Genomic DNA, 14123 nt, shown 5'->3' on the forward strand with positions numbered 1-14123 from the left:
AACTGATATAAAATCAGAAAATTATCCTGGTACAAAGACTGATGGATCAGAAATAAGCAAAGTTTATGATCAGAAGAGAGATAACTCAGTAGCAGAAGAACATTCAGATAAAGAGACTGCTGAATCTGAAACAAACGAACCTTCTAATCAAACGAAAAATGACCAAGAAGCAGAAGAGTATTCAGATAAAGAGATTGCTGATTCTGAAAAAAGAAAGACTGATTTGAAGAGAGACGACTCACCAGCAGAACATTCAGATAAAGCGACAGATCAATCTGAAACAAGAGAAGATTCTAATCAAAATAAAAATGACCAAAATGCAGAACATTCAGATAAAGAGACAGCTCAAATTGAACCAGGAGAAGCTTCTGATCAGAGGATATATGACTCAGCAGCAGCAAAAGAACATTCAGATGAAGAGACTGTTGAATCTGAAACAAGAGAAGATTCTGTTCAGAAGAGAGATGACTCAGTAGCAGATGAACATTCAGATAAAGAGACTACTGAATATAAAACAGGAGACACTTCTGATCAAAATAGCAGTGGCACAGAGAGGGCTGAATCAGTAACAAGACAAATATGTAATGAAACAACTGATATAAAATCAGAATATAATCCTGTTAGATAGATCAGAAATAAGCAAAGTTTCTGATCAGAAGAGAGATGACTCAGTAGCAGAATAACATTCAGATAAAGAGATTGCTGATTCTGAAACAAGAAAAACTGATTTGAAGAAAGATGATTCACCAGTAGAACATTCAGATAAAGAGACAGATCAATCTGAAACAAGAAAAGATTCTAATCAAAATAAAAATGACCAAAAAGCAGAAGATCATTCAGATAAAGAGATTGCTGATTCTGAAACAAGAAAAACTGATTTGAAGAAAGATGACTCACCAGTAGAACATTCAGATAAAGAGACAGATCAATCTGAAACAAGAAAAGATTCTAATCAAAATAAAAATGACCAAAAAGCAGTACGTCATTCAGATAAAGATATTGCTGATTCTAAAACAATAAAGACTGATTTGAAGAGAGATGACTCACCAGTAGAACATTCAGATAAAGAGACAGATCAATCTGAAACAAACGAACCTTCTAATCAAAAGAAAAATGACCAAGAAGCAGAAGATCATTCAGATAAAGAGATTGCTGATTCTGAAACAAGAAAAACTGATTTGAAGAAAGATGACTCACCAGTAGAACATTCAGATAAAGAGACAGATCAATCTGAAACAAGAAAAGATTCTAATCAAAATAAAAATGACCAAAAAGCAGAAGATCATTCAGATAAAGAGATTGCTGATTCTGAAACAAGAAAGACTGATTTGAAGAGAGATGACTCACCAGCAGAACATTCACATAAACAGACAGATCAATCTGGAACTAGAGAAGATTCTAATCAAAATACAAATTACCAAAAAGCAGAACATTCAGATAAAGAGACAGCTCAAATTGAAACAGGAGAAGCTTCTGATCAGAAGATATATGACTCAGCAGCAGAAGAACATTCATATAAAGAGACTGTTCAATCTGAAACAAGAGAAGATTCTGTTCAGAGGAGAGATGACTCAGTAGCAGATGAACATTTAGATAAAGAGACTACTGAATATGAAACAAGAAACACTTTTGATCAAAATAGCAGTGGTACAGAAAGGGCTGAATCAGTAACAAGACAAATGTCTAATGAAACAACTGATGATATAAAATCAGAAAATTATCCTGGTACAAAGACTGATAGTTAAAAAAAAAAAGCAAATTTTCTGATCAGAAGAGAAATGACTCAGTAGCAGAAAAACATTCAGATAAAGAGACTTCTGAATCTGAAAGAAACAAACATTCTAATCAAAAGAAAAATGATCAAGAAGCAGAAGATCATTCAGATAAAGAGACTGCTGATTCTGAAACAAGAAAAACTGATTTGAAGAGAGATGACTCTCCAGCAGAAGATTCACATAAAGATACAGATCAATCTGAAACAAGAGAAGATTCTAATCAAAATAAAAGTGACAAAAAAGCAGAACATTCAGTTAAAGAGTTAGCTCAAATTGAACCAGGAGAAGCTTCTGATCAGAAGATATATGACTCAGCAGCAGAAGAAGATTCAGATAAAGAGACTCCTGAATCTGACAAAGGAGAAGATTCTGATAAGAAAATATATTAGTCAGCAGCAGAAGAAGATTCAGATAAAGAAACTGTTGAATCTAAAGCAAGAGAAGATTCTGTTCAGAAGAGAGATGACTCAGTAGCAGATGAACATTCAGATAAAGAGACTACTGAATATGAAACAGGAGATACTTTTGATCAAAATAGCAGTGGCATAGAAAGGGCTGAATCAATAACAAGACAAATGTCTAATGAAACAACTGATGATATAAAATCATAAAATGATCCTGGTACAAAGACTGAAGGATCAGAAATAAGCAAAGTTTCTGATCAGAAGAGAGATGATTCAGTAGCAGAAGAACATTCAGATAAAGAGACTGCTGAATCTGAAACAAACAAACCTTCTAATCAAAAGAAAAATGATCAAGAAGCAGAATATAATTCAGATAAATAGATTGCTGATTCTGAAACAAGAAAGACTGATTTGAAGAGAGATGACTCACCAGCAGAACATTCACATAAAGAGACAAATCAATCTGAAACAGGAGACACTTTTGATCAAAATAGCCGTGGCACAGACAGTACTGAATCAGTAACAAAACAAGTTTCTAATGAAACAACTGATGATATAAAATCAGAAAATCATCCTGGTACAAAGACTGATAGATCAAAAATAAGCAAAGTTTCTTATCAGAAGAGAGATGACCCAGAAGGAGAAGAGCATTCAGATAAAAAGACTACTAAATGTGAAACAAACAAATTTTCTACTCAAAAGAAAAGTGACCAAGAAGCAGAAAATCATTCAGATAAAGAGACTGCTGATTCTGAAACAAGAAAAACTGTTTTGAAGAGAGATGACTCACCAGCAGAACATTGAGATAAAGAGACATATCAATCTGAAACAAGAGAAGATTTTAATCAAAATAAAAATGACCAAAAAGCAGAACATTCAGATAAAGGGGCCCATTTAACAAGCTCCGTATGGAGCTTGTGGGCCCGTGTTTCTGACGAGTCTTCAGACTCACCAGAAACACCAGTTATGAAGCAGCGGTCTGAAGACCGCTGCTCCATAACCTGTCTACCTGCTCTGAGCAGGCGGACAGACATTGCCAGAAATCAACCCGAACGAGTATGATCGGGTTTGATTGACACCTCCCTGCTGGCGGCCAATTGGCCGTGAGTCAGCCGGGGCAGCGTTGCACCAGCAGCTCTTGTAAGCTGCTGGTGCAATGTTAAATGCGGAGAGCGTATTGCTCTCCGCATTTAGCGAGGTCTTGTGGACCTGATCCACACTGTCGGATCAGGTCCGCAAGACCTTTAATAAATAGGGGTCATAGAGACAGCTCAAATTGAAACAGGAGAAGCTTCTGATCAGAAGATATATGACTCAGCAGCAGAAGAGCATTCAGCTAAAGAGACTGTTGAATCTGAAACAAGAGAAGATTCTGTTCAGAAGAGAGATGACTCAGTAGCATATGAACATTTAGATAAAGAGACTACTGAATATGAAAAAGAAACACTTCTGATCAAAATAGCAGTGGTACAGAAAGGACTAAATCCGTAACAAGATAATTTGTAATAAAACAACTGATATAAAATCAGAAAATTATCCTGGTACAAAGACTGATAGATCAGAAATAAGCAAAGTTTCTGATCAGAAGAGAGATGACTCAGTAGCAGAAGAACATTCAGATAAAGAGACTGCTGAATCTGAAACAAACAAATCTTCTAATCAAAAGAAAAATGACCAAGAAGCAGAAGAGTATTCAGATAAAGAGATTGCTGATTCTGAAACAAGAAAGACTGATTTGAAGAGAGATGATTCACCAGCAGAACATTCAGATAAAGAGACAGACCAATCTGAAACAAGAGAAGATTCTAATCAAAATAATGTCTAATGAAACAAGAGATGATTCAGTAGTAGAGGAACATTCAGATAAAGAGACTGCTGAATCTGAAACAAACAAACCTTCTAATCAAGAGAAAAATGATCAAGAAGCAGAAGATCATTCAGATAAAGAGATTGCTGATTCTGAAACAAGAAAGACTGATTTGAAGAGAGATGACTCACCAGCAGAACATTCACATAAAGAGACAAATCAATCTGAAACAGGTACTGAATCAGTAACAAAACAAGTTTCTAATGAAACAACTGATGATATAAAATCAGAAAATCATCCTGGTACAAAGACTGATAGATCAAAAATAAGCAAAGTGTCTTATCAGAAGAGAGATGACCCAGTAGGAGAAGAGCATTCAGATAAAAAGACTACTAAATGTGAAACAAACGTTCTAATCAAAAGAAAAGTGACCAAGAAGCAGAAGATCATTCAGATAAAGAGACTGCTGATTCTGAAACAAGAAAAACTGTTTTGAAGAGAGATGACTCACCAGCAGAACATTCAGATAAAGAGACAGATCAATCTGAAACAAGAGAAGATTTTAATCAAAATAAAAACGACCAAAAAGCAGAACATTCAGATAAAGAGACAGCTCAAATTGAAACAGGAGAAGCTTCTCATCAGAATATATATGATTTAGCAGCAGAAGAGTATTCAGCTAAAGAGACTGTTGAATCTGAAACAAGAGAAGATCCTGTTCAGAAGAGAGATGACTCAGTAGCAGATGAACATTTAGATAAAGAGACTACTGAATATGAAACAAGAAACACTTCTGATCAAAATAGCAGTGGTACAGAAAGGACTGAATCAGTAACAAGACACAATTCTAATGAAACAACTGATATAAAATCTGAAAATTATCCTGGTACAAAGACTGATTGATCAGAAATAAGCAAAGTTTCTAATCTGAAGAGAGATGACTCAGTAGCAGAAGAACATTCAGATAAAGAGGCTGCTGCATCTGAAATAAACAAACCTTCTAATCAAAAGAAAAATGACCAAGAAGCAGAAGATCATTCAGATAAAGAGACTGCTGATTCTGAAACAAGAAAGACTAATTTGAAGAGAGATAACTCACCAGCAGAACATTCACATAAAGAGACAGATCAATCTGAAACAAGAGAAGATTCTAATCAAAATAAAAATTACCAAAATCAGAACATTCAGATAAAGAGACAGCTCAAATTGAACCAGGAGAATCTTCTGATCAGAGGATATATTACTCAGTGGCAGAAGAAGATTCAGATAAAGAGACTGTTGAATCTGAAAGAGGAGATTCTGTTCAGAAGAGAGACGACTCAGTAGCAGATGAACATTCAGATAAAGAGACTACTTAATATGAAACAAGAGACACTTCTGATCAAAATAGCAGTGGCATAGAGAGGGCTGAATCAGTAACAAGACAAATGTCTAATGAAACAACTGCTGATATAAAATCAGAAAATTATCCTGGTACAAAGACTGATAGATAAGAAATAAGCAAAGTTTCTGATCAGATGAGAGATGACTTGGTAGTAGAAGAACATTCAGATAAAGAGACTGCTGAATCTGAAACAAACGAACCTTCTAATCAAAAGAAAATGACCAAGAAGCAGAAGATCATTCAAAGAGATTGCTGATTCTGAAACAAGAAAGACTGATTTGAAGAGAGATGACTCACCAGCAGAACATTCAGATAAAGGCCTCTACTTATCAAGCCGCCAACCGCAAATACGCTGGAATTTCGCAGCGTATTTGTGACGAGCCTGAATCGCCTTAGTTATCAAAGGCTACAGATTGGCAAAAGTAGAATATAGTGACGTAACATACGATCTGCCAGACTCAGTCTGACACAGATCGATGCTTACATCACTACAGATGTTCTGAACGCAAGTTTGGCACAATCTGACTACTTTTGCTAGTTATCAAATAACTAGCAGGTACGCTCTGCACTTTTCCGGCCCAGCGTACCTGGTTTTCAATCAGCCGCCCTGGAGGTGGCGGATGCCATAGGAATCAATGGGAGTCTGACAGCAGCGAAAGCTCAAGTTCGCTGCTGCCCGATATCCCATTGATTCCTATGGTAAATGTCTACACTTAACACCCTAACATGTACCCCGAGTCTAAACACCCCTAATGTGCCCCCCCACACCGCTGCCACCTACATTATTCTTATTAACCCCTAAACTGCCGCTCCCAGACCCCGCCACCACTCTAATAAAGTGTTTAACCCCTAAACCGCCGCTCCCAGAGCCCACCACCACTCTAATAAACTGATTATCCCCTAAACCGCCGCTCCCGGACCCCGCCGCAACTAAATAAATTGTTTAACCCCTAAACCTAAGTCTAACCCTAACACCCCCTAACTTAAATATAATTTAAATAAATATAACTAAAATTACTATCATTAAATAAATTATTCATATTTAAAACTAAATACTTGCCTATAAAATAAACCCTAAGCTAGCTACAATATAACTAAAAGTTACATTGTAGCTATCTCAGGGTTTAATTTTATTTTACAGGCAAGGTTGTATTTATTTTAACTAGGTACAATAGTTATTAAATAGTTATTAACTATTTAATAACTTGCTAGTTAAAATAAATACAAATATACCTGTAAAATAAAACCTAACCTAAGTTACAATTACACCTAACACTACACTATAATTAAATAAATTCCCTAAACTAAATACAATTAAATACAATTAAAAAAATTATCTGAAGTACAAAAAAACCCCTACTAAATTACAGAAAATAAAAAAATAATTACAAGAATTTTAAACTAATTACACCTAATCTAATCCCCCTAATAAAATAAAAAGCCCTACCCTATACTAAATTACAAATAGCCCTTAAAAGGGCCTTTTGCGGGGCATTGCCCCAAAGTAATCAGCTCTTTTACCTGTAAAAGAAATTACAATACCCCCCCAACATTAAAACCCACACACCAACCCTACTCTAAAACCCAACCAATCCCCCCTTAAAAAAAAAATAACACTAACCCCTTGAAGATCACCCTACCTTGAGACGTCTTCACCCAACTGGGCCGAAGTCCTCAACGAAGCAGGGCAAAGTGGTCCTCCAGAAGGGCAGAAGTCTTCATCGAAGCCGGGCAGAAGAGATCCTCCAGACAGGCAGAAGTCTTCATCCAGATGGCATCTTCTATCTTCATCCATCTGGCACGGAGCTTCTCCATCTTCAAGACATCCGACACAGAGCATCCTCTTTAAATGACATCCAACTGAATAATGAAGGTTCCTTTAAGTGACGTCATCCAAGATGGCATCCCTTAAATTCCGATTGGATGCTAGAATTCTATCAGCCAATTGGAATTGAAGGGACGCCATCTTGGATGACGTCATTTAAAGAAACCTTCATTCCAGAAGAGCCGTCGGATGAAGAGGATGCTCAGCGTCGGATATCTTGAAGATGGACCTTCTCCGCGCTGGATGGATGAAGATAGAAGATGCCATCTGGATGAAGACTTCTGCCGTCTGGAGGACCACTTCTGCCCTGCTTAGATGAAGACTTCTCCCGGCTTTGTTGAGGACTTCGGGCCGGTTGGATGAAGACTACTCCCGGTAAGGTGATCTTTAAGGGGTTAGTGTTAGGTTTTTTTTAAGGGGGTATTGGGTGGGTTTTAGAGTAGGGTTGGTTGTGTGGGTGGTGGGTTTTAATGTTGGGGGGGATTTGTAATTTTTTTACAGGTAAAAGAGCTGATTACTTTGGCGCAATGCCCCGCAAAAGTTCCTTTTATGGGCTATTTGTAATTTAATGTAGGGTAGGGCTTTTTTATTTTGGGGGGCTTTTTTATTTTGTTAGGGGGATTAGATTAGGTGTAATTAGTTTAAAAATCTTGTTATTTGTTTATTATTTTCTGTAATTTAGTGGGGGTTTTTGTACTTTAGCTAATTTTATTTAATTGTATTTAATTTAGGGAATTAATTTAATTATAGTGTAGTGTTAGGTGTAATTGTAGGTTTTATTTTACAGGTACTTTTGTATTTATTTTAGCTAGGTAGTTATTAAATAGTTAATAACTATTTAATAAGTATTCTACCTAGTTAAAATAAATACATACTTGCCTGTAAAATAAAAATAAACCCTAAGCTAGCTACAATGTAACTATTAGTTATATTGTAGCTAGCTTAGGGTTTATTTTGTAGGTAAGTATTTCGTTTTAAATAGGAATAATTTAGTTAATGATAGGAATTTTATTTAGATTTATTGTAATTATATGTAAGTTAGGGGGGTTAGGATTAGACTTAGATTTAGGGGTTAATAACTTTAGTATAGTGGCGGCGACATTGGGGGCAGCAGATTAGGGGTTAATAAATGTAGGTAGGTGTCGGCGATGTTAGGGACGGCAGATTAGGGGTTAATAATATTTAACTAATGTTTGCGAGGCGGGAGTGCGGCGGTTTAGGGGTTAATATATTTATTATAGTGGCGGCGATGTCCGGTTCGGCAGATTAGGGGTTAAAAATTTAATTTTAGTGTTTGCGATGCGGGAGGGCCTCGGTTTAGGGGTTAATAGGTAGTTTATGGGTGTTAGTGTACTTTTTAGCACTTTAGTTAAGAGTTTTATGCTACGGCGTTGTACCATAAAACTCTTAACTACTGACTTTAGAATGCGGTACCAGTCTTGACAGGAGAGGGTCTACCGCTCACTTTTTGTCAGACTCGTAATACCGGCGCTATGCAAGTCCCATTGAAAAAATAGGATACATAATTTACGTAAGTCTTTCCAAGTCTGGCCAAAAAAGTGAGCGGTACACCTGTACCTGCAAGACTCGTAATACCAGCAGGCTTTAAAAAGCAGCGTTAGGACCGGCCAACGCTGCTTTTTAATCCTAATGCAAAACTCGTAATCTAGCCATTAGTTTTTTGTAATTTTGTAATTTTTTAGTGTAGATTTAAATTATTTGAGTAGGGTTAGGTGTTTAAATATAGTTAATTTAATGTATAGTTTTATGTAATTTTAGTTTAAAAGTTAGGTTAGATTAATTATTAATTTAATATAGTTTAATGTAATTTTAGTATAATAGTGTAGATTAAATTAATTAGTTTAATATAGTTTAGTTTAAATCTACAGGTAAATTTTAATTTATTATAAGATAGGGATGAGTTAATATTTAATATAAAGTTAGCGTGTTGTTAGGTTAGGGGTAATAGGTTTAGTAAGTGCTAGTGATGTGGGAGGCCAGGGGTTTAGGGGTTAATAACTTTATTTAGTTGCGGTAGGCTCCGGGAGCGGCGGGATAGAAGTTAATAACCTTTATTTAGGTGGTGGCGGTGGCGGGGCGGCAGATTAGGGGTTAATAAGTATAATGTAGGTGGCGGCGGTGTAGGGGGCGGCAGATTAGGGGTGTTTAGACTCGGGGTACATGTTAGGGTGTTAGATGTAAACGTAACTTTATTCTCCCATAGGAATCAATGGGATATCGGGCAGCAGCGAACATGAACTTTCGCTGCTTTCAGACTCCCATTGATTCCTATGGTATTCGCCGCCTCCAGGGCAGCGGATTGAAAACCAGGTACGCAGGGCCTGAATAGTGACGAGCATACCTGCTAGTTATTTGTTAAGTAGCAGAAGTAGTCAGATAGTGCCGAATTTGCATTCGGAACATCTGTAGTAACGTAAGCATCGATCTGTGTCAGTCTGTGTCCGGCGGATTGTATGTTACGTCACAAAATTCTACTTTTGCCGGTCTCTAGCCTTTGATAAATAAGGCGAATCAAGCTCTCCACGATTACGCTGCAAAATTCCAGCGTATTTTCGGTTGACGGCTTGATAAATAGAGCTCATTGTACAGGATTGCAGCAGTACATTCTTCAGGAAAATAATATTACATTTCTGGAATTCCAGATTTCAATATACTCCTGTTTTCCTTTTACTTTCTGTTCAACATCTCTTGAAATAAATAAATTGTAACATATCTATGTGGTAATGCATATATTCTTTATGGTCAGTCATGTGGCGGATGTCGCCATACCTAGATTACACTGACATCTCAAAATAATACAGATTTGTTAGTAAGCAACCAAGCAATGGTCTATCTGTTCACATATCTTGCTGTTTTCTAGTCTCATCAGTATTGGGGGGGAGAAGAGAGGAGAATGTTTTTTTACTTTATCTAAAGCAAATCCTGGCACTTAGAAAGTGAAAGTATTTTCTGCAAAGGATACTGGAAATGGAGCTAAGAGGATTCTTACTGACTGCTGTCTGGCATCTTACAAGTAAGTTCTCTAAATTATGTAAAAGACAGAGCAAGATTAGAGCAATTATAGTAAGGTAGCGATAAAGAAGATAATTGTTATAAAATGCTGTCTGTTAGAGCTTGGGTATGAGCCGTGAGTCTTACCATAGGCTCATGCAAGGGTGGGGTGTGTAGCATTCCAGAATATTTTGTTTGCTGTACTGAAATCTGTTGCAGCTAGAGATTTCTATTTGTTCTTTGTTTAAAGCATTTAAACATAATCCTTTCTAAAACGTATCTCATGATTTTTAACAGAAAATTACCATTAAAGTATATGGGGATTTTTGTAAATAAATCATCTAATACATGTTTCTATAGTTTTGTGATTAACCCCAATAAATCATAATCATTCTCTGTGTTTTTATATTTATGTGTAATATTTTACTTTGTATGTATTATGTTGCATATCTATGAAAACTGTTATATTTTTAATATAGATTAATTGCAAAGAATAGATATTTGTATGTGTGGATGTTGTCTCTGGGGTACATTTATCAAGCAGCAAATGCTGCTTATCTGCGCGAGCCTTGTGCAATGATAAATGCTGACAGCGTTAGCTGTCGGCATTTAGCGATGTCGGGTAGACATAATTCGCTACAGTAAATCATGTTCGCCCGACATTTGATAAATCGGCCCCTATATGTGTATCCATGTGTTTTATGTGTTTATATGTGTAAATATGTATGTGCACTGCACACTTATATACACACACTTATATACACACACACATATATACACATATATACATACATACACATATATATATATATACACACACACACATACACACATATATATATATATATATATACACACACACACATATAGAAATATACACATACATATATATATATATATATATATATACACATACACACACACACACACATATATAAATATATATATATACACACACAGACAGAGAGAGAGAAATGCACTCACAGGAACGAACAACCAGCTCAATACCATTGTTAGCCTGTTCTATGGCGATTTACCACCTGGGTGCAACTTCTTTTAGCCCAGCAATGCTTTTCACAGAGTAGAACTTTCCTTAGTATATCAGTCTGGTCCCGCCTATTACGGTCAGTGCAGCGCCGAAATACCAGGCAATTCCTCTCTGAACAAGGAACACAGCAACCCCAGATGATCGTTTCGTCCTTCATTGGGCCTCGTCAGTGAGGTGTAGCAGTATTCCTCTAAGCACACTGAGCAAGGAGTCCACGTCTGGTTGCCTCTTTTTCCCATAGGGAGACTAAATACACACAGAGAGAAATGCACTATCAGGAACGAACAACCAGCTCAATACCATTGTTAGCCTGTTCTATGGCGATTTACCACCTGGGTGCAACTTCTTTTAGCCCAGCAATGCTTTTGACAGAGTAGAACTTTCCTGTAGTATATCAGTCTGGTCCCGCCTATTACGGTCAGTCCAGCGCCGAAATACCAGGCAATTCCTCTCTGAACAAGGAACACAGCAACCCCAGACGATCGTTTCGGCCTTCATTGGGCCTCGTCAGTGAGGTGTAGCAGTATTCCTCTAAGCACACTGAGCAAGGAGTCCCTATGGGAAAAAGGGGAAACCAGACGTGGACTCCTTGCTCAGTGTGCTTAGAGGAATACTGCTACGCCTCACTGACGAGGCCCAATGAAGGCCGAAACGATCGTCTGGGGTTGCTTTGTTCCTTGTTCAGAGAGGAATTGCCTGGTATTTCGGCGCTGGACTGACCGTAATTGGCGGGATCAGACTGATATACTACAGGAAAGTTCTACTCTGTGAAAAGCAATGCTGGGCTAAAAGAAGTTGCACCCAGGTGGTAAATCGCCATAGAACAGGCTAACAATGGTATTGAGCTGGTTGTTCGTTCCTGTGAGTGCATTTCTCTCTGTCTGTATTTAGTCTCCCTATGGGAAAAAGTGGAAACCAGATGTGGACTCCTTGCTCAGTGTGCTTAGAGGAATACTGCTACACCTCACTGACGAGGCCTACAATAGGCCGAAATGATCAGCTGAGGTTGCTTCTCGGGCCTTTGGCTTGGATCAAGTGCAGTTTTCTGTGCTTGGTCTTGGTCTTGGTTTGCTGCCTGGAGACCTGCTCCTTCGGCCTGGGGTCCTTTACCTTTGGGGTTTGGGCTCCTGCTGCTATTGGGGGGGTGGCTACTCCTTAGGCGTAGAGCAACTGGGTAGTAGGGCCGTCCCCTTGGCCTTGTGGCATCGTCCCTGGACTTCAGCCACATGCTGCTTTTGGGGGGGCGCTCTGAAATCCAGCCTAAAGAGGCAATAGGGCAAATATGGCTACCAATTTGCCAAATGTTCCCCATACACTTCGGGTGTTGATTTCTGAGGACTTTCGAGAGAAGATTGGTTTGGCTCATGTCCAGCAGGTGGTTTTGGAGGGTGTTTTGAAGATGCCAAGAGCAAGTTTGCATTGTGTTCAGTCATTCCCTTCAAGAGGGATTTTTGATGTGGCTTTCACCGATGAGCATTATTTACAGACCTGCTATCAACGGACTATTGATATGGCTGCTGCTCCAGAGTTGGTTGGCATGAAATTTGTTGCCTGTGTGCAGAGGGAGAGAAGAATCCCGGTGACAGTACATATGTACAACCCTTGGGTCACTGATGTGGAAATTCGTCTGTTTCTTTGTCGCTACTTTGATGATGTTCAAGGAGGTAGCAAGCTGAAGAATCAGTTTGGGACTTTCAATGGAAAGCGCAGGTTCTGGGTGCGGTTTGTGTCTGATGAATTAGGTATTGGTGGAAAGAAACACCCTCCACAGACTTTCGCCATTGGTGGAAATAGAGGTTTCCTATACTATGATGACATGCCTCTTTTTTGCCGTAGTTGCAACCTGTTTGGTCACATTGCTGAAAATTGCCCAGGTGGCAGATGTCGAAATTGCGGTGAGGAGGATCATCTTGTTGCCCACTGTAGTAAACGCCGGACCTGTGACCTCTGTGGTTCTTCAAGTCATCTGTGCAGGATGTGTCCTTTGATGATGTTGCAGGGGCTTGATAGAGTGAAGCCTTCCTATGCTGATGTTGCAAAAAAAACATCTTCAGTTGCAGTTGAGCCATCTGTGAATGAGGAGGAGGTCTCTGATGAGGCATTGAACTCTATATTACCTCTTTTGTGCAAGAAATCTGCATTTGGGTTCCCTGTCGGAGAGGTGTCTGATGCTCCTGTGGTGGTTCCTGTGGCTGAGAAGGTGGAGGAAGCCCAATATCATCTTCAGGAAGTGGATCTTGCTACATCTAATGTGATAGCTGCTTCAGATGTTCTTGAAGCCCTGTTGCCCAATTCTGTGGATGATACTGTTGCTGTTCCTGGGACAGAGAATTTTTCCTTCACTGAGTCATCTTGTGATGCTGCTCCTGATGCTGTTCTTGGTGAAGGGGAGAACATTGATTAGTCTGCTGTTGTGTCCTCTAGTTCTGAGGAGGATATGGACACTGAAGGGAAAAAATCTGCCTCCAAGCGAAAAATAGATGCGGATTCTGATGGATGGGAGAGTCCTGATTTGAATCTTCCAGTAGTTAAGGGTGCAGATCCAGATAATACAAGTGATGCTGACTCTTTAATTTCAGAGTTTCCTTCTGTGTCTACTAAAGACGTTCCTTCTGACTCAAGCCAGTGTATAGGTGACTTTTCTGATGCCTCTTCTGTTGGTTATCTAGATAAAACAGATGTGAACCAACTTGCTGAAGTTACTGGTTATGAGGCTGGCAAGGGGGAGCCTAGGAGGTCGGAACGTCACAGAGGCAGATTTAAAGGATCTCCTTTAAGTCCTAAGAAAAAGAAAAGAAAGAAGAAGTCCTGATGTTATTTCTTTTTTTGTTTTTCTTTAATTTATTTTTGTGATGTTTCTGACCATTT

At 38.4% G+C, this 14123-nt stretch overlaps 2 protein-coding genes across 2 annotated transcripts in view; both read left to right on the top strand.

The window, feature by feature from the left end:
- Nucleotides 1-683: 683 nt before the first annotated feature.
- LOC128641653 (protein starmaker-like) lies at nucleotides 684-4029 on the top strand (the record flags this gene model as incomplete). Its single annotated transcript, XM_053694187.1, has 4 exons — nucleotides 684-1667; nucleotides 1742-2163; nucleotides 2674-2947; nucleotides 3675-4029. Coding segments are annotated over 4 exons (2010 nt in total), but the record flags the coding sequence as incomplete, so codon positions are not given.
- Nucleotides 4030-4168: 139 nt separating this feature from the next.
- The window catches only part of LOC128641654 (uncharacterized), a 185473-nt gene continuing 175518 nt past the window's right edge, over nucleotides 4169-14123 (top strand). The window contains exons 1-2 of the mRNA XM_053694188.1: nucleotides 4169-4219; nucleotides 4410-4872. Of these exons, the coding sequence (XP_053550163.1) occupies nucleotides 4169-4219; nucleotides 4410-4872 (514 nt within the window). The remainder of the gene's footprint in view (nucleotides 4220-4409; nucleotides 4873-14123) is intronic.

Source organism: Bombina bombina, chromosome 11, assembly GCF_027579735.1.
Source record: "Bombina bombina isolate aBomBom1 chromosome 11, aBomBom1.pri, whole genome shotgun sequence".
In the NCBI taxonomy this organism is placed as follows: Eukaryota; Metazoa; Chordata; class Amphibia; order Anura; family Bombinatoridae; genus Bombina; species Bombina bombina.